At 24.2% G+C, this 22,944-nt stretch overlaps 1 protein-coding gene across 2 annotated transcripts in view; it reads left to right on the top strand.

The window, feature by feature from the left end:
• LOC129616312 (uncharacterized) overlaps nt 1-22,944 on the top strand; it is a 96,399-nt gene that overhangs the window by 57,172 nt on the left and 16,283 nt on the right. For both annotated transcript variants that reach the window (XM_055531926.1, XM_055531921.1), the window contains exon 4: nt 12,215-12,296. In XM_055531926.1, the coding sequence (XP_055387901.1) occupies nt 12,215-12,296 (82 nt within the window). The remainder of the gene's footprint in view (nt 1-12,214; nt 12,297-22,944) is intronic.

Below are 22,944 nucleotides of genomic sequence, written 5' to 3'. Positions count from 1 at the left end.
TATGAAAATCCTTAATTACGGATAAACAATTTTATCTTAGTTGCAATCTAACGCAATCGTAAGTGATTCTTCTATTTAATTAACTCATTAAACTAAATTATTTAATTATACGTTAATGCTGATTAAAAATTATTTAATAAATACTTACATGAATTTCATTCGATTTCATTTCCTTTCCAATATTTTAAAAAGGAAGTGTTAAATTAAGTGTGCTTACATACATTTAATTCAAGAAAAATTATACTTGTGTCGAATGATAGAAACACGGAATCACTTAAGCGTCATCGAATTTCGAATACAAATGTCATCGAAAATATTGATCGAAATTTCTGCATAACATTTATATGCGTTCCTTTTATGTCTCAGGGGTAAAAAGTAACCTATAAACTTAAACATTTAGTATTTGATGTTTATTTTCCATATCAAAATGTGAGGTCATCTACTGTAAAAAATATTCCTAGCTACTCCTGTCATCTACACTTTTCCATAGATTGATGTAGTTATATAATTGGTGTAATTGGTTGTGGAGAGGTATTGATTTGAACTGTAGAAGGAATACTTACATTATTGATAAAATTAGAAAAATCAGAGTAAAGTCTCTGGAAACACACGACTTGCGAAGGATACTTTAAATTTTCAAGTAAATTTTGTTTGGTAGTAGCAGACATCACACTGTTAAAATTAATATTTTTCTTGCATAACGCCGGTCGCACTATTGATATAATTGAAATGTAGAATAATTTCATTTATACACTTTCGAGATTGTGTCATAATTTTTTTTTTTAATTCTCACATATTATTAATTTAATTTTTTTATTTATATTAGACATTTCCGCTCGTATTTGTTTGTATTTAGCTGTGAAAAATTAGGTAGGAACGTAAAAGTATTTGCAAAAATCAATTTCCTGTATTTCGTCATTTTCATAATAAAATTATATTCAGCATTTTAACTACCAACTGCATAGATCACACTTCTTTGACTACAAGTAACCGTTGATTTTTTTTTTATTTAATACGATCACTAGCCGAATTGGTATGCGAAACACGAATCATGCCGTATTTATTTACTATTTATTTTGTTTTAAATAGAATGTTCGTATTTTAACGAGTTATCGTCGCTGTGTAGTAAAAAAAAACTGAAACAAAATTTAAGCAACAAAAAAATTTCTTTTCTATTTTTATTTTTGTATATGATTTGAAATTTTTTCTTAATTACCTGTTGATTTACCTGTTGATCTATATGGAAAACTTGTTTCAATTTTTTTTCTTTTATTATGCATAAAAATTTCTATTTAACTTTTTTGTTTTCTTTTCATTTGTGTTGTTTATTCTTAAGAAAATAGAAGAAACTTGAATTGCTACTATAAAAAAATAGTATGATTTACATTAACACAGTTTCATACAAAATGTAATATTATCTTTGTGTTGAGCTAAACCTAATGTATAGATAATGTTCGAGTAAGAGTACATATATTTCAGAGAAAGATAGAAGGAAAAGAAGAGAAAAGTTAATTAATTGCATATAGAAAAAATAATTTTTTTTTTTAATTAGTTTTTGACTTTAATTAATGATGGTTGGTTAGAACAATGTCGTGTTTGATACACATTATGTATATAGTACACATTTTATACATAGAAAAAAATAAATAATTAAAAACATACTTATAGTGAAATGATAATCAGAGATGGCCAAATTTTTTATTACAATCAATAGAAAATTGGTGGCAGGTTGAACAGGATGATTTATTATCTTACTCATTTTGGAATTTGAAATATTGATCATACCAAATGTTAGTACACCGAATTGTATACACACTCATTTCAGAGTAAGACGTTTTATAAACTGCATGCCTTTCTTCATCTTACATACATGAATGTGTTAGTGCAATTTTTGCTAAAATCTGCGATTTTATCCATTAGTGAACTTTTGTAGTCCCTCCGGCTTTCTTACACTGTTTTTTCCTTCTTCTTGATTTGATTACAACGTACGGTTTTATACTGCCTATTTTGTAATAATTTTCAATTTACGAAGTTCTCTTCTGCAGGAAAACAAAAACAAATGATAGCTATTTTACTCTAAATTGTATGAAACGTCATTCAATTGTCAAAGTTTTATTTTTAAATTAAAATCTTTTTTTTTAATACCTTTTTTCTCTTTTTTACTTTATTATTAATTAACTTAAGGAAATACAAAATTTTTTAACTAAAGTATAATTCATACCTTTTTTTCCACTAAAAATACAGATAAATTGCAGAATATTTTTAACGTAAAGCATCATTCATGAATCATCATGGATTGTGAATCATTTATACACTGATAATGTGCATTTTAAGCAACATTGAGAACAAAAAGAAAAATGACAGAGAATTTCTGCATTGCCGTCGTTTTCATTTTAGTTTTTTTTGTTGTACTATAAAACAAAACTTGTACAATATGGTACTTTTACATTACACTTTATAATTTACAAGAAAAACCTTCACCTTGAACGCCTTCACTTTTAAGTTAAAGATTGTACAGTGCAATAAAAGAAAGAGAATTATTTATGTATTAACAACACATGTAGGGATAAAATTACCATTGCAAAAAACTTGAGTTGAACTTAAAAAATATTAAAGGCATATGGAGGCCATTTTTATTATGACAAGCGAGTGCTTCAAGCAATGTTTTTCTTAATTTATTTTTTTTTTATTCCTTTTTCTACATAGTTTTGTTGCTCATATTTTACACAGTTTTAAACAGTTTAAACGTTTTTAATTATTTATAATGAGATTTTAATAAATTTTATTCAAATAAATTAGAAGTTGCTAGATGTTTGAATTCTTTTTAAATTAGATTAGATTTAACATAGGGTAACAATGTACCGCAATCCAAGGGGTGAATATGTGCTCCCGTGATAGATGTGCTCCCGTTCTATCTATCGCGTGTAAGGTAGTCCCTCGAGATCTCCCGTTCTGACCAATTTTGGCAACTACTGGCAGATCTTTTGCTCTTGAGCCCATAATCACCAAGAGGCTTCCTTCTGCTGTTCTCCATAAAACCTGTAAGTGCTATCGCCTTTCAGGATCAACCTCCTCAACTTGAATTCGGTAGTATCTACAGCTTAAACCAAGTAGAAATATTGAAATTAACAGTAGTAAATTGAACAAGTGTTAAATATTTTGTTCATAAAACATAATCCGTCATTATTATCCAGAGAAATTATGTCTTACAATTTACAGTATCCCCTACTATCATCATTATAAATTTTAATAATTTAAGTCTACCCTAATTTGGATATAATTTTTATAATATTTATATTTTATTGAAATAGACAAAAAATTTTTTTATTTGTAAAAATCGCGTGGGAGTACGTTTTACATGAGCGGAACAATTATACTTATGCAACATATTGTGTTTCATTCTCTATTTTACTTTTGATTGCGTTAAAGCTGTCAAAAAATTTTATTTGCATTCTTTTTTTTCCTCTCAAATTTTATATCTGAAGTTTTTCGCTTTAAATTTTTCATTAATAATTTTATTATTTTTTAATAACTTTTATCATGCTCCGCTTTAATTATTAAATTATTTTTTTTATATAGTATTTTAATAAAATCTCCTAATGAAAAATTGCTGTTGAATAAGCGTTTAAAAAAATTTTCATCATCTAGTCTTTTAAGAGTTGTTGTTGTTATTAAATCTCTTTTATATTGTTTCAAGAAACAATTACCTCTTTTTTAAATTCAATATTTTAAATTTTGGATTTGTCATAGCTTATACAATAAAGGAATCAGCTTACAATAGGAAGGTACATGCATAACAACGCAGAAAAAAAATAATAAGCTTGCCATATTAATTTCTAAAACAAAAAATAAATTTTAAACTGATTATGATTTTAATTTTTTTGGCTATTTGAAATTCCTTTCACGAAAATGTTACATATTAAAAAAATTTAAAAACAAAAAAAAATAAAAACGAAATTTTAATAACAAAAGAGGGCAACACTCATTGTACTTATATTTTTAAATTTCATTATTTCATGTACGCGTGGTGAATTCGACGTCATGAATTTCGGCGTCGAAAGCAATGAAAAAAAGATGAAACTAAGAAAGATTTCAGTTGGTGGACAGTTTTTAATAACCAATTCTTATTGTTGCTTTTATATTATTATATTAAAAATATTTTGTAATAATTAGTAAAAATTTTCACGTCAAAATTTGCATCAATTATAAATTTTCTTTTTCTGTTTTTGTATTTTAATTAATTCGTTCTTTGATTGTGTTTCTCTATTATATTTCATATTTAATTGTTTACTATTGAAATTAGAAAAGATTTCATTTTTCTTTATAAAAATTATGGGAACAGAGACAGTCATAGATGACAAGTTGAAGTTGATAAAGTGTTGAAATAAAAATACAGTGTTGCCTCAGTGTTGAATGTTAAGATTTCAAACAAGAAAACAAACAAACCAGGAAGTGAATTTTTTATTTAAAATTTAAAAAAAAAACGTTATTAATCATAATTTTTGTTGGTTAATAATAATTACTAAGATGACTACTTCATTCAAGTATAAAAATAATCTTCGAATCTTTAAATTTAGTTTATTTTTAAATTCGTTTCATTTTCGTTAGGATTTATTTTTACTTTTATGACCACATCGAATTTAAGTGTTTTTTTTTTTTTTTTTTTTTGGAAAAAAAATGTGAGATATGTATGTACTTCTGTTGTATTGTAAAGTAAAACTTGAACATATTATTCATATGTCTTTAATAGCACATTATGTAGTTTTGAAGTAAAGCAGCTCACTTGTCGCGTATTGAAAATTATATGTACAATATCTTAATGTATGATTTGCTTTATACTCTACCGTAAATACAATCACATTTTTATGTCGTTTACTAATAGAATAAGTGATAAGACTATTTACTATTAAAAAAGAGTAGGTTTCAGTAGTTCAGAAGTATTCGGGACAATCAATGCTTACGACTTTTCCAGCATTATAAAAGCGTTAGGTGACATTTGTAATACATAAAGAAAATAGTGTACAGACATTTCATATTATTGCTGTTCGAAGTAAAATTTTTTGAACAATTTATATTCAGAAATGTTTGTTAAGTACAATAAATAAATATTCTCATTAAAATTTTTTGTATTATCATTACAAAAACATTGACTGTTTACTTTGTCAAATTCGCTATAAACACAAATATCTTGAGTTCTATCAATTAAAAGACTTTCTTAATTATGCAATATATTTTTTACTTTTCAATAATTTGCAAAATTTATTCGTACAACAATAAATTCACATTCTTATTAACAAAATATTTTCTTAGGTATGTCATCTGTCAATATCAGTAATTCTTCAAACTTATTCACCAAATAAAATGGTAGTACTTCATGATAAAAGAATTCTACTAAAAATCTGTCAATAAAAAATTTTACCTCTCATAGGCACTTGGATTATTTTTGTATTTCGAATCACTCATAAATTTTCAAAGAGAATTATTTACACTGATCGTAATTTATTCAAAAAATATTTCATTATGTCCGGGTATTCTCATTTTATGTATTAAGAATTGAGAAAGACAAAATAAAAAAAATATTGAACACAAAAAAGTTTTGATAAATTATCGATAGATGTCATACTATCATATTAACAAACAATAACAATAATTAAAAAATTTTATTAAAAAAAAAGAAAAACAAGTTTCTCGCTTTTGTCTTTCGTTCGGTTATAACGTTAAAAATATTTTTTTTTTTTCAGAATGAATCACAGTTATTTGCATAAATTGATTAATTTTTAAATAAAATATTAAAATGTTTAAGAAGCAAAAAAAAAATAGGCAATCAGTGGGGGCCATTTGTCATTAGTTTATGATAATTTTATAAATTTTTTCTTAAGGAGGAAATTACAGTGTGGGAAAATGAAAGCTTTTATAGATAAAAAAAAATAAAACAAAACTCATGTAAATGAATTTTTTTTAACAATTTTAATGTTAATTAAATATAATGTTAATAATTAAATGTATTTAAAGCAGAAAAATTATTTTCGGAACAGAAAATAAAAAAATGCTTTCCAACATGTTTGAAGTACGAATATGCAAATGTCAACATATGGACCATTCACAACCTTTCAAAGGCAATATTCTAACTCTCAGTAGTGTAGTAGGCAGTCACAATTGTAGTACTCAGTAGTGTAGCGTGATAAAAATTAAATCAAGTGATGGTACTATCAAATTTTTATTAATTAAACAAAATTTTGAAACAAAAAAATTTTCCATTAATGCATGTTGCAAATATTTTGGAAAAAAATTTCATTAAAAATGGATAAACTTTTGATGTTGAAATTTACAATTTTCGTGCGATGAAATAAAAAAACTAAACTTGTTTTATTATAGAGGTAAATGATTTTTAACTTTAAATACGCTGCCATTTCACGAACATTTTAAGGATTACTCAACAGAGAACATGATCCTATGTAAGTTAATTTGTCAGTTATTAAAGTATGTAACCCTCAAATAAATTAAACAACAAAGTAATAAATTATAATTTAAAAAAAATTTTTGAACGTCTCGATTCGCCAAGGTTTCCACCCTCTTTTTTTCTTATCCAACAATATAAACATGACTTTCAAATCTAATTCAAATCTCCCTTTATGATTTGCTTTGGGTTCAAAAAACAAAACCTTAATTAAAAAACACTTATAAAATTACCAACACATTTAACAAACATAATTTTTTCTCTTTAAAATGAAATTTTTCTTTAAAAATTCTTTGACTTTCGTTACCATATCGAATTTTTTTGGGTTTAAAAAGAAAAGATTTTTACGTGAAAACAAGAAAAAAATAGCCCATGTTTTCAATAATAGGGCAACCATAGCAGTAACAACAAGAAAAAATCAATAGCTTTTTCAAGTCGATTATTTAATCTCGTAGCAATCATTTTTTTAATTTTTTTTGTATTGGCGTCGATTGTTATTTCGTTTATTCATTTTTCTTTATTTCATTGCAAAAATTATTTTTAAGTTTTCTTTTTAACAAATAAAATTTAACGAATTAAATTTTATATAATAAATCAAAATTAATTTTTATAGTTTTGGAATTTATTATTCAACAATTATAACGTATAGAAACTCTTATGGAACGAGTCTTGAAACCTTGAAAATTGTTTAATCAATGATGTGTCATTGATATAGACTCCAACTATAAAAATATTTTTACAACTATAAAAACTTTTTTCAAAAAATTTTTATAATAAAGGCAAAAATATGTGACAAAATATTTATAAGAAAAACCTCATCATTAAATGGAATTAAATTATTTTATTGCAAAATTATCAATAAATTCTGGTGACGAATCATTTCTTATTTAAAAATCATTGATGATGGTGCTGAAAAAGCCATGAAAACCAAAAAATACAATAATAGAATATTTAAGATTTAATGATTTGAAAGATTTATTATTTGAATTCTGATGGTTTTCAATTTAATTTTCTTGAAAGAAATCAATTCGAATCACTTAAATTTATGATTTTTTTTCGTTTATTCTATGTAATCGATATTATTAACTATATTGGTTGAAAAATTCTATATGGTATCGAGTTTAATGACAGATAATGAATTTTAAGGGTCAGTATAAATGTCAATATATAAAAACAGTAAGAAAATAATAGCATAAAATGATTTGAAAGATAAAAAGTGAATCGATTTATCGTTGAAAAACATTTCATAAGATGAATCCTTTGCAAGGTAACAGTTTTGTTAAATAAAAGTTTATTGCATATACCAAAAGTTCCCAAAATGAAACACATTTCATTTGAGTGCCCACATCTTACGACACACACGTAATAAATAGTAACTATGTATTTTGTATGCGTTAAAGCATTTTACAAAATTTTTAAATTCACTGACCACTCAACTACTTTATTATTATTTACTATTTTAATTCATTTTATTTGAATCAGGAATTTTAATTATAAAATCTGATGAAAGGTAGTTGTCATGTCATTGTCACAATATCTTTAAATGAGTTGAAGTAATAAAGTGACATTTTCACTCTTATATAATGAACTATCAAGTTGTATGCAAATGTACAAATTGATTGTTTGATTTCAATGAAGCATAGGATATTTCTTTCTGTTTTGGAATGAATATCCGTTGATATATACATAAGAATTATTCATTTATCCGCGCACATTTCTATATATTCGTATTTATACATATGTGCATTATGTGACTAAATACCTAATAATGTGTTTAATAAAAATTTTATATTAATAAACTTTCATCCACCATTTTTACGAAATCAGTATTCCTTTTTTAGGCAAAATATTATTTTTTGTGTATTTCTTGTGCTTTTCAAATGAAAATTAAACATTTTTGGAATATTTGATTAACACACAATTTGCTATGCTCAGCATTATAGTGTAGTATCTTTTGTTTATTGTATATAGCTTGTGCTTATTTTGATAGTGTCATCTATTAGGAAATTATGTAACAAAATATTGTATAAAAATATCAATGACAGAAACATTGCTACTGTCACTTTACATATTTAACAAAACTGCTTGTATAAATATGCCATGTATATTTAATAAAAAATTATAAAAATAAATAAATTGAAAGCTGTGAATATTTTTTTAATTTTTTGAAGATTTCTGAATGAAAAGTGAAAATAAAAAGTAATTTATTATTAAAAATATCCTAAAGGGTTTTGTTTTTATTATTTTTTTTTTTTGTTTTCTAGGTATTTTAAATTTAATTACATAATTTAACTTTGCCATGTAGATTTAGCCAATCGATTAATTTAATATTTATAGTAAAATTTAATTTGTTAAAATTATACTTTTTTTTTATTTTTTAAATAAATTTTAATAATATCGGATATTTTTACAAATTAATTTGTCCAAAAAATAAAAATTTTATAAGGCTTTTCTATGAATTATTCATTAGAAATTTTACTAAAAATTATAAAAAAAACCTAATATTTCTCTTTCATTTCTAAAATCAAATTATGTAAAGTCAAGATTAAATTTAAATTTTTTTTTTGTAATTTTGACGGAACTAAAATTTTTAATGATTCGACTGTCATAATTTATTTATAGGAATTAATATTTGAATGGTATATGCAACTATAGGTATTGAAAAAAAAGTGTTGTCTTCTTCGATTACAATATAAGTTAGACATAAAAAAGATAATATGATAAAATTATAATTTATTATAGAAATTAAAAAATAAAATGTTTAATTTATGATTTTTGGTTATCGTTTAAAAAATATTCAAATTTTATAATACATATGTACATACTGTGATTGTTACAAAATTAACCAAAATTTAATTTAGTTGTAAGGTATAACACATTGGTTGAATAAACCTATAAAAGTATTCATTACTAATATTATGTGATATTTGATGGTTAAAAAACATGATTATGCAAAAGTTTTACAGTTTGTATTTCATCCAAAAATGTCTTTAAAACAACATTTTAGGTTTATGCTTAGGAGGCCCGCGCATTGACAGCTTCCAAAAATCGTGAAACGCTTAAAGCTCACTCTTTTTTGTTTCACTGATACATAACGTTTATGGGTGTGAAGAACGATTCGATTAACCTTAACTCTTGACATCCAGATGTCAGTAATTGTCTTGTTTAGCCCTTTCGTAGAACTGCAGTTGACGTACTCAAGTAAATATATCTTATCTCTTTAGACTATTACAATCCTGATTTAAAAATATTTTTCCGCTTCCATTTTAAGAATTGCTATTCTCTTATCTTAAGTTTGGAATTTCATTTTGTTCAACTATAGTGTGCCTAATATAAAAGAAAACACTTTTAATATAATTCTAATAAGAAAATTTTTCTTTCATTCAATTTAGTGTCGGTCATTCAGTCTGTATATACAACAGCCATATGCATACATAAAAATTTTCATTTAAAAAAAAAGTTAGATTTCTCTCTAAATCACAAAATCAACGTCATTTCAAGTTTAAAAGTGACTGAAAATTAACCCATTCGTACGCAATGGTGTGCATGTGTATGCATATAAAAATATACAATTTAATTACGAATTATAGTACGCATATGATTATAATTCAAAATGAAGTTACAATTATATTTAATTTTAAAAATAAATCTAATCAAATAACAACTATTACTAAAACACCATAACCACAAATTAATTGGTATGTACATACAAAAAAAAAATTTTTTTTAACCTCATCAATAAGCTTACCATTGAATTACAAGTGTTGTTTTATATTACCTTTTATTATAATAGTTTTTTCTTTAAATTTTTATATCTCTATATTTGAGACTTTGAGAAAGTTTTTCATATTCATTTACGCTTAAAATTAACTATGATTTTTTTTGCTTGAATATTGTACCAAAGAAAAACTTGAATTAGAAATGTGTAATTAATAATTACATTTAATTATAAATTTTACATGTTCATACAACAATTTAAATGATATACTGATATACTTAATTATTTCTGGTTATTTAATGATTTTATAGTAAACATAGCAATTTGTTAGGGCATCTGCAGAAATAATATTAAATCTAAGTCCTTTGTTAATGAATTTGTTTGGGTGCAATCAAACTTGTTTAACTAAACATTTATAATACAAAATTTTGTATGATAATTGTGCATGATTGATTTAAAAATAAATAAAACGCTGATAATTTCAATTTTATGGGAAAATGCAAAGATAATTACTTAGTTATATTGGAAATAGATTGTTTTTGTACACATATGCAGCAAACTCAAGTGAGCACATAATGATTATGATTATTTTATAACAACCTTATGATTACAAATACCTATACTTGTTGTCGAGAGTACTTTATGTAAATTTGAAATTTTTCCAATTACACGTTAGCCCTCCTCCACGTCACACATTTTGGTATATATTATCAATTATTTTTTGTCATTTTTATAATCATTACAACAATATTTTAGGCATGGTAAGCTACATACACTGAAGAGCCTAAGTGTAACAATAAAATGCAATTCTTTGAAGAGAGTTTTCTTACTCAATACCATTCTTAAGTGAAATTGGCCAAAAATTTCTGTAATTTAGTAGTCCACTGGTCAAAACGAAACCTTTAGATGAAAACATAAAAAATCATATATTAAGTTTAAGCAGAAACGGGAAGTCTACCTGTGAAATTTCCAAGAATAAATTTGTTTAGCATTGCAAGTCCTTCGAATTAAGTGCTAAAAGTTCTTCCATCAGTTTATTTTATTGGACGAGCGAATATATTTATTATACTCTGTATTTAATTAATAGTGATTTAATTTCCATTTTTAGCATTCCTGTATATAAAAACTGGGTGCGTTTCTGAAGAGTATGTTTGCGTAAACTATGTATAGGTCATTGAATATTTGAATATGTAATTCAACCGTGAAATAACATATTGTGCTGCCATTCTTATATTATGATTTTTTAATATAAAATGAATTAATTTTAAAGACTAGAAATTTCAATGATTTAGCTATGTTTTGTACGTACGTATGAATGCGTACAATGTGAGCATTTTGATACATAAATATGATACAATTTAATATTAACATATGACCGTAAAATCAAAGAATACCGCAGATAATAGGCACAAAAAAAAGTTGCAAAATGGAAATAGCTGAAATTTTAAAACGCTTACTTTTACTTTAAACTAGATTAGTAGTTCAATCGGTTAGGAAATTTTTATTAATAGAGATTTTAGAGTAAAGAAAACTAAATATTAAAATAACTTAAGATAAAGTTTTTTTTTGGATTAGCCAATATGACAAATTGAAAGTAAATTATTTTTAATTTTAAATTTTTATTTTAATTAAATCTATAGAAAAAATAAAATGATTTGAGTTATAAATTGAATTAAGATTGAATTAATGAGTAAAAATTTTTTGTTTTAACAAAACCTGCTCTAAAACATTTTGCTGTTTTTAATTTCATCTTAATTATACTGCCTCCGTCAAATGGTATGCATTTCGACTTTTTATTCGTATGAGTTTTCATTGTATTTATTGCCAAATCCAACGCCTAATTATTATTTAAGGCTAAGAGATGGCGTGCCTGTTGTTGTGTTATTATAATTCTTATGTGAATGCGTTTGTACTTTTTTTCATTATTTCGTCTTGAACTGTAGCCTTGTTTAGTACAAGTTAAATATTTGCTTTCAAAAAATTCCAATAATATGAAATAAATTTATAATTATTAATTTTATTATTTTTTCTATTTTTAGGTTGGGAACTCCGTGGTTTATATTGCTATAAATATTTTAATATAAAACATTCATGGGAGAAAGCAGCTGAACTTTGTAGACGGTAAGTTAAATTCATTATACTTGCAATATATAATTTTACTTATAAGTATTAAACATTGAATTAATTGTAAGAAATTATAATTTGTTCTATATAAAAGATTCATTGTTCAATTGATTCCCAGGTATTTAATCGAGATCATAAACAACAATATTAATTATGTATTTAAAGTCGGTATAATATTTTCATCGTATATAAATTAAGTACAGTCCAGTTTTACAACTGCTGGTATAATACTTGCAAACGGTAAATTTTTGTTCTAACTTTCAAAAACTCTATTATTAGTGAATACAAATGTGTCAACAATACCATTAATTTATTTTCATGTACAATAAAAAAATAAATTTTTAATTTTATTTTGTATAGAGTTTAGAATTTAAGAATAAAATGCATATACAATATACATAATCATCTTAATAATATAATTCTTTTCACCATACACCATATACACGGTAATTACAAAATAATTCTAATGGAAAGAAACTATTGTATAACATGCAATGGCATTTTGATATATCAACCGTGACACAGTAACCGATCCATTGTTAATTTCTTTAAGAAAACAATGAATGATTGTATGAAAATATTATCAAACAAGTGTCTTGAAAAATTCTCGTACATATAGATACATATATGTATGTATATTTGCATATATGTACAAGTTAATTGCATTTATATGCAATGACATTATTCTATTTAATCACGATACGTACGGATATATACATATGTGTAGTTGTAAATTAACAAATGACAGAAAAATTTTTGGTACACGTATATTATTATGTATGTCTCAACACACGCCTTAAATATCATGTGGAGTTGTAGAGTACTATGTACATATACAAATGATATACTTTTATGTCACATTGACTTGCTTTACTTTTTGACAATAACGTCTATTATAAATATCATTTGACATAAAATCTTATAATTATAATAATAATTTTTTATAAAAGAAAGAATTTAAAAACCCGAACAATCGACTTACTTTTAAAAAATAATTGGATATACATGAATATATATACAATAATATACATATATTATAACATACATATATGTTATGTTATTGTGTATAAAATATAAAAACTCGTGCATTTCTTTATCAAATGTTCTAAATTTTTATAGAAAAACAAGAAAATATGTCATTATTTTATTAATGGATAACAAGAGATAGAAAGAAAAATTCTATATAATAAAAAAAATTAAAATAATTTAATTATATTATTGCTGCAATGAGAAAACCTGTACAAATTAACAGTATCCATACAGATATTGTTACCATTTCATCAATCGCAATGTTGGTACCATCAATGACAAGTTTATTTTTTGAATTTTAAATTTATCTTATACCAATAGAGTTTACATTATTTTATTAACCCGAAACACGCCGCCAAATTTTCTCCAAAAAAAAATTAATTGTTTAAATTGAAATACTATGAAAAAAAGAAAACAATAAATCAAATCAAATTTATAAATTCGAATTTGACAATTAGTTGTCAAAAGTGAATTGCAAAATTTTACAAAATGCTACTTTTATTTAGTAAAGTTTTTATTTTATTGTAACTTTTATGAATTTTTAATGTATGTACGTTTTTAATTAAATCCAGATTTAAATTCTTCAGAATAGAATCAGTTTTATCTCAAAGTTTTTGAAAAAAATTTAATTTAATTTTGACAGAATTTTAAACAAAACTGTTGAACCTTTGTTCAACAGTTGAAACCTTTATTGAATTATGCCAGTTAATTACATTTTATTTCAATATTCTTCTTAAATTTCAAGAATATTTTTTACAATCAGTTTTCAAATTTTAAAGAATTCAATTCTTATATGGTCACTCTAAAGAGAAAAGCTTATTATACAAAAGCATAATATGTGCACGATAATAACGTGATAACTTGAATTTTTTATAATTTAAATTTTAAATTATTCTTTATATATAAAAAGAAATACACATAATTAATTTCCTTTAACTTTTTCCTCATATTTAATGCAATCCACCATATCTATGGAAGAAAAGAAATAAAATTCAAAAACTTGTTTTAAAACTAAAATACTAAAATTAATTTATTCTTTTATAATAATTTTCATAATGAAACAAACACAGAGGAAAATAAAGTAAAAAAAAAAGATATTTAATATGTTGAAAGTAATTTTAACAGTTAGAATGTGGTTCTATGCCACTTCCAACATAAAAGTGGTTAAACTAGACTTTTTTAATTTTTGTGTTTGTTTTATTTTTTTGCATAAATTTTTTTTGCGTTGGTGTTAGGCAAGTAATTCAAGTAGGTACATATGTAGATTTACTTAGACATGTTTTTCATCTTGGTTATATTGTGGTTATAAACACCGTAATACATTCTCGTACATACTTGATAGTAATTTATGATTTTGTTTAAACGCAAATGATCGCGGTCAAATCTTAATATAGCAAAAGGTATTTTTGGTTGTATCAATTTGTATAATTACTGGTATTTATAGGAATACTGGAAATGTCTTCTATATGTACATACATTCAATATATTTTTTTAAAATTATGCTAATTTTTCAAATATTTATGTATGTACATAATATGTGCTTTGAAATCACCTTGAAACACCTTTCAAATAAAATCTTAAATCATAAATGATAATTATTTAATATGTAGAATTGTATAATAATGCTATTATGTAAATAAGAAAATAGGTGAATTTTAATAGTAAACTAATCAATATTTAAACAAAAATTTTTTTTTTTTATATATAGAAATTAAAAATTAAAAATTTTTATATTTCATGCCAAAAATTAATGTCACAATTAAACTCGCATTAAAATGACATCTGTATGCGAAGAGAAAAACTTCATTGCAATTGAGTTTTTCTATTAATGTTGCGCCTGTTTACACGAGTATGTATGTAGTGCAAAGCCTTTATGCTATGATTCTCACACCGTTTTTTCTATAAAGTTAAATTTTCATTGTGTGAAGCACAACGTAATTGCTGATCGTAGGCTTAATGCATAAAGAAATTGCTCAAACAGTGACAATTTATTATTATTTATAATAAAACATATTATATATTACATGTGCACTAATTTAATCCGAATACAGCTCCACCATTTGACATATCAATTTAATATTATATAAATAAGCAAATAAGTTAATATCAATAACGTGTAACATTTGTTTAACGTCAATTTATTGTCAACTGTTTATATACTAATATAAAACAAATTCTTGAAAACGACAATCTTTCAATCATATTGTCTATTTAACTAATACTTTTTGATTTAATCAATTTTTTCAAAAGGACATTAATATTTTTTTGCTACTTTTAATCACGTCATTTGATTAAAATATGACTGTATCGTTCAATAATAATAACATCAGTACAATAATTTTAAGCATTTTTACTCTGAAGTTTCTACTTCAATGTCATTATAAATTTACTTGAACCACAAAAAATATATGCGTACAATAGTAGAGGTTAACATTTATGAAAATGTGGGCGCGGAATTATAAGGTATAATGGTGAAAGTGAAATGAAAACAAAAATTTTTTATGTAAGTATCAAGGGTACAATTTTGCGTATAATTCTATTAATTTTTATTTATTCCAATTTTAATTAATTCTTTTTAATATTAGATTTTTTTTTATTGAACTGAAAATGAAAAGCGCGCAATCAAACAAACAAATACAAAAAAATCTCATTAAAGTTATATTTCTTGTAAACTTTTAAACTTTGCCTCTTTTATTTTATTCTTTTGCCCTAAAAAAGATATTTTTTTTTTTTTGTTGACTGCCATACCCATAACTCTAACTACGTTTTATGACAAATATTTCAAATATTTTTTTTTCAATTTGCAATCTTTATTTCATTCTATCTCCTCTATCTGCTCAGCCGTATTCTCCTTATTTTCAATTCATTATTTGCATCAGATTATTATAATGCTCTTCATTTTCAAGAAAAAATGACAAAATATTTTTAAAAAATATAGAAAACAATAACAAAATAAATAAATCAAAATGTGAAATAAACAATAAAAGAAGAATAAGAAAAATAAAAAGTCAAAAACTAGGTTGACCCAATAAAGAACTTTCTTCAAATAAATTTTTATCACTTTTCCTTGTAGGTGAAACCATCGAGCCGTTGTTATTGTGCGCATAATTGTTTGAACTTTCATTTCTTTCATTGTATACCAACCATACCAAAATCTACCAATACCTACCGTAACATATTATTCATACCTCAGTTAATCTTTAATATTATGTACTTAAAAGAATTTATACATTAAAAATTTTGGTAGGTACTTTAAGTACTTTTTGTTTGATTAAAACTTTAAAATCAACAAAAGAACAAAAAACAACAAAATCTATTTTCTTAACAAATTTTTGACACTACAAATAAATACCTACATATTTGAAACATAGTTGAACTATTAAGAGAAAAAAATTCTTTATTTCTTTGCCATCTCTGTTTTGTTGTGCTTTTGTTTTGTTTTTGTTTACTGTTAAAGATGAAATTTCACTTACATTTTAGGGTTTTAACATTAATTTAACTTTGTGGTGTTTTTTTTTTAAGATCTGCAATTAAATGAATTATGATTTTATTAATGTATGTATAGTGTTTACTTAGGTAAATTAGGGAGAAAGAAAAGAAATAATGATTTTTTAATCATTAAATGCATGTGAAATCTTTATCGCGTGTTTACTGTTTGATTTCAACTGTCATTGAATTATGATTAATGTGAGTATGAAAAATGTAACTTAATTTATGTAAGATATGCCAGAATTAATCTTCTGACATTAATTTTAAAGTCATTTTAGTAGCAAAGTGTTCATGGTAAAAATTTGGCCTACTTAAGTGGAATATATTGCAAGAAAGGGCTGTATTACACTTCTAACACTCATCAACTTCAATAGCCTGTACTAAGGAATTGTTGAAATGGAAAGAATAGTTGATGGAAACTATCTAGCGTTGTGTTTGAATTAATTTGGTGCACACTTATACAGTAGAAAAATGAATTTTAAATTTCCAAATAAAATAAATTTTGATTTACAACAACTTTCAAGTTGTTCGGAGCGTTATCTGTAAGCAATCTTAAAAGGATCGTACTTGATTTTATTTGAATTAATTACTCAGTGGATCATATGCTTTCATTACACAAATTGCTAACTTTAAATTTTGTTAAATATTCTAGCGCAAATTTGTAATTTAAATAGGTACAACGCAATTAAACAATGTTTGATTTTTAAATCTTTATGTTCTTATATGAATATAAAATCAACTTTAATTACCTACATATGAAGCTATATTGTTGTAATGCTAATCACGCCAAATTCTAAACAAATTGTGAAAAACAATTTATGTACTTATAGGTTGGTACCCAAATGATATGTAAACATGTACATATGCATATAACTTCTACAATAATTATTCAAATTTCTATTTAATTAAAAATATATGTAGTTATGGCTAAACAAAATATATATAACAATATGTATATGTAAACAGCTAGTACCATATTGAATATAGTGGCATAAATATCAATCTTAACAGATCATTTTGATTAATGAAAGTAAACAGCACAAGTTTTACCGGTCTATACAGTTGTATATTTTAATGATAAATGTAATATTTGTATGTGCACACAAGAGAAATTGTGAAGAATAATGTTATTAAAGTATAGCACAACCAATACTCGTTAATATTCAATCCACATTTAAATATATACCTTAGTATGTATATGTAAGTTTGTAAAATCGTGATATATGACCATTATTAAAACAGTTATTTATCTAGTTAGTTAGTTATACTTCAGTTAAATATGTAAAAGTTCATTGACTTTTATCATCCAATTATAATTGACTTGTGATGTCGAACATTATTTATATTTCTTCATTTCTGATTTAATTAACAGATTTTGTGTTTTCTTTTCTTCTTTTTTTATATTTACTTAAAAATCTCATTGAACTTGGTTGATTTTCTTAAAAAAAATAAAAGCAAACAACAAAATTTAAATAATTCTTTACGGTATAATAACTCTAACAATGACTCCCTAGCTAGACTATAATATGCATTCCGTCCTAACTGAAGCATATTAAAAATATTAGAAGGAAAGTACTGCCACAACTGGCTACAGTTTTGTAAGTGTTGTCAAAATTTTTCAATTTTCGGAAACTCTTGGTTTTCTGTTTTTGTTATATGCTTGGTTTAAATGTATGAAAACACAATTCAATTTGAATACATAATTAAATTATTATACCAAAATCACGTGATATTATGTGATTAAATAGTTTAGATTAAGAGCAGAGTCGCAATGGCGGAGCTGATAATTAGATATGTGTGTATGTATGTGTAGGTACATAAAATGTACTTTTACTTCAATTTTTTGTATAATTATTTAATGTTATACACATATTTTAACTGTAATCCTATTATTCTATTGTCACTCACGACTCACAATGCAATGTCAATAATATGTGACATTTGAAACTAATTTGCATAAAAATATAATGATTGATTTGTTTTTATGTATATGTATGTAAAAAATTTCTAAATTGATTGAATTGTTAAATTTTTGTTGTTTTTCTTATGGGTTTCAAATTTTTATTTTTTTTTTTTTTTTAGAAATCAGCTTAAAAATCAAAAGAAAACAAGTTGGACTTGAATTTTTATTGGGATATCTTATATATAATATCAATATTTTTATGCCATTAAATTAAATTTAAATTAAAAAAATTTTCACTTTTCAAAAAAATTGTTTTCGACATTAATTAAATAATAGATATTCAATACAGTTACAATGTTACATGTATTGAATGTTAAATATATTGAAAAAAATGATCAAATTGAAATTAAATTTGATAGCTCAAGTATTAGCTCACGATTACTGAATGAGAAAATTGATCAAAACCAACGACATTACCAAAATAATCAATTTAAAATTCTTACATGTACACAAAATGTATTGAAAAATAACTGATTACAGTAGAATATTCATATAAAGAACACTCACAAATACCATCAGTTTTATTCGTCAAACAAAGAAGTTCATGAAATGGAGTCTGCAAAATGAAAGAATAAATAGTGTTGTGTCGAGAAAATTGTTTTATGAATAAAGATTGCTATCATGTTGAGATAAAATAAAGACAGATGAGGTATTCGTTATCATACAGATTCGATTGTATATATTTTGCTACCCAAAATTAGAAAAATTAATTCTCAAAATGTTTTGTTTTTAATTTCAATTAAATCAAAATTTTAATTTTTGATTTCAATCAAATCAATTTTTATTTTAAAATCTAATCGAGTATTTAATTGTAATTTTTATTTCATATTACAAAAATCTAAATAAACAGAAGGGGTGTCATTTAAATTCAAACAAAATATCAGTCATTATAAGCTCTCTTCGCTCTCTCAACTACTCTGATTATCGCACACACAACTCATTACGCTTACTTATAAAAATTATATCTGTTCTAAAGATCAGAAATTTTTTTAAAATTAAAATAAAAAAAAAATATTTTCCGTTTTTATGTCACCTAATTTCTTTTTATTATAATTTAAGAAAAAATGTTAAGCGTATTAAAAATTTTATTTAAATATTTCTATAGTATTTCCTCAATCCAATGTTTCAGATTTTATACCTACCTCTTTCTGATTTTATTTATATTTTAATAATTTGAAAGTAAAAAAAAACATTATTAAAGTTAGAATAATGAGCTTAATAAAATGGAAGAAAGAAACGGCGAGAGAAGAAGAAGAAGGCTATACAACAAAGTATTCTTTTAGCTACGATGCTGCCAATAAAACAAAACAGACACGGTTAATTTATGCAATTTAATCTCAATATTTAAAAACAAAGAAGGCAAATAAAAAAATGCCACTTTTTGTTTTTAACCTGTTAAACAAAATTTTTTAACATTCTTAAAAAAGTCATTTTGTTTTTTTTTTTTTATTTATTTGAGACAAAATGTTGTTAAAAAATAGCAGTAAAGAAAAACAAAAACTTATTTGTCAACATTCTTAAGAAAGTTTCACTTCATTAAATCTTAAAAGCATTATTTTTTTTTATTGTCGTGCAATCCCTGCCCTCTCTTTTTTTCTTCTATGTCTTCGTCTTTCTTTCTACATTTTATTATTTTACCTCTTAAAATCTTTCATCATTTTACTTTTAACAGAAAAAAAAATACTCTTAAAGTTTTAAAGAGATTTTTATCTTCTAATTTCATGTTAATAAAAAAAAAATTAATTTTATAAGTATGCAATACAAAGTATGAAACCAGCTTTACAACATCAATCAGTTGCAACATATTATTCGTGTTGCAAAAATGTTCTAATTTAATAACAAAAATGTATGTTTTCTATGCCATTATTTGCATGTCATGGCTTATACACAATGGTTTACTGTATTATTGTCATGTGAAGGTAAAATCAAATTAAATTGTGATATTGAAAGAAAAGAAACCGAGTATATAGCATAATAAAATTCTCAACTAAATTGTGTAAAAATTTAGAATTATAAGAACGGTTTGATCAATCTTAATGACAATAAAAATGTTTTGTGATTAAGTAAAATGTCACTTTCTCTATTTATGTAGTGTTTTATTTTATAAAAGTATGTGTTTATCGGCGAGCATAATTCAAATTATTTTTTCATGATTTCTGTTTTAGTATACAAAATATAACAAAAATTAATTTCGTAAATTGATCATGTTGAATACATGTATAAAGTAAACATACACTGCACAACACAACACAAAATTCATGCTCGAACAAACCTTGCATGTGCATGTACATATGTATGTTTTGCAAACGGTTATATTATGTAAATGTGTAACAGTCAAAAAAAACTTCGATCATTTTAAGGGTGAAACACCTTTTGTTATATAAAAAGGCCAAAATCTATAAGCATACAGGCATACATTATAGCTGTAGTTTCTTAAAACAATATTTCAGCCTTCGTAAAATACAAAAAACTTCTATGAAGACGAACAAAACAAGCAAATTAATTAATCATACGTTAATAGCAAAAATCGAAAAAACCAACTTCATTATGATTCCACATGGTGTATGTACCGTTGTCACTCACTTAAATTTTAGAGTCTAAAATAAAAGTAAAGCATTAATGAAAACTGTTTTTTTTTGCTTTCTTTTTACTTTTTTCTTCACAATATTTTCCTTCCTTTTCTACTTTATTTCCTTTTACTTTGTTTCCTTTGATCGTCTACTTCATTCTTTTTTTTTTTTTTTGATGATCAACTTTTCTGCATTATCTTCTCTTTCTATCGCTTATATCTGGCTGGATAAAAAATTAAGAAAATACTAAATAGAGAGTAGAGAAAATACTAAATAATAAAAAAAAAAAAACAGAGTCATAATCAAAACACACAAAAGACAAAAAATATTTCTTAAGAGGCGCTTGAAAGGTAAGACGCGCTCAAAAGGTAGGTTATTGGGTCACTGATTTTTTCCTTTTCTTTTTTTTTTACAACAATATTTTCTTAATATTTCATCTCTTTCTTTGATGATTTGGCTATATTTAATATCGTTTATGAAAATAAAATCGAAAATTTTATGAAGTTTTCTTTCTTGTTACTTTTCAAATGATAATAATTGGGGCCCCCATCCATCTGTACTTTTTAATTTTATTAATTCATTCTTTTTTAAAAAGCGACTTTAATTACTTAATTATTTTATCTATTTTTAAATAAACTGAATAATGAAATTTTTTTTAAAGTTCATTTGGGTCTTTTTGACAATATTGTGTTATTTTAAATAAAAAGACTAGATTTAGAGAATTAAAAAAATTGAAAATGCATAAAATTTTACATACATACATACATGCATGAATACAGATATAATTTTATTAGATTGGGTTGGTCTAGATGGGGATCGGTTCAAAAACAAATTATACCGCATAGGTACGAAAAAAAGTGAAAATTTTTAATACAATTGAGGAGAAAAAAGTTCATAAAGAATAAGAGGATGATTTAAAATTAATCTATTGCATGTATAATCGATTAAATACATATGTAAAAATATATGTACATATATATACATACATCATATATGCATGTAGTATAAAATTCCAATGGTATTTAAATTAAATTTTTATTTGAGTTTAATATTATTTCCAAAGTCGCAATGAAGAAATCGTACGTAAGGATGGTCGATATGAAGAAGAAATCGTACGTACCAACAAAAAATTACCTACATATATAGATGTCATTCAAATCGTATGATCTCGGTGGCCAATCGACTGTGCCATAATCGTAATTTCGTTTGCAAATTAAATAGCAAAATAATTTGGAAGACCATGTTCGGGTGCCAGTTCAAGCAGAACATACTAATTAAAAATGATTCCATATTTCAAATATTACTCGTATCTAGGCTAAAGAAAGATTTCTCTCTCAATTGAAGACATATTGAAATTGGCAATGTTAATTAGAATTTCAATATACCACAAATATTCAATGAGCATTGTTGATTTCCTCATTTATTTCAACAATGATACCTAATAAAATTCTAAAAAAGACTTTTTTGATTAATCACTTTTTTAAGTAATTGTTAATTCTCTAAATTAGATTCTACATCAATAAAAAAGTTAACAAATATTTGAAATTTTATTGAAATAAAAAAAATTACACCTTATACAAAAATTTTTTTTATG

This window comes from Condylostylus longicornis, unplaced genomic scaffold (assembly GCF_029603195.1).
Source record: "Condylostylus longicornis isolate FDR11 unplaced genomic scaffold, ASM2960319v2 ptg000005l, whole genome shotgun sequence".
In the NCBI taxonomy this organism is placed as follows: Eukaryota; Metazoa; Arthropoda; class Insecta; order Diptera; family Dolichopodidae; genus Condylostylus; species Condylostylus longicornis.
The sequence above is the reverse complement of the archived record's forward strand: the minus strand, read 5'-3'. Positions and strand labels throughout refer to the sequence as shown.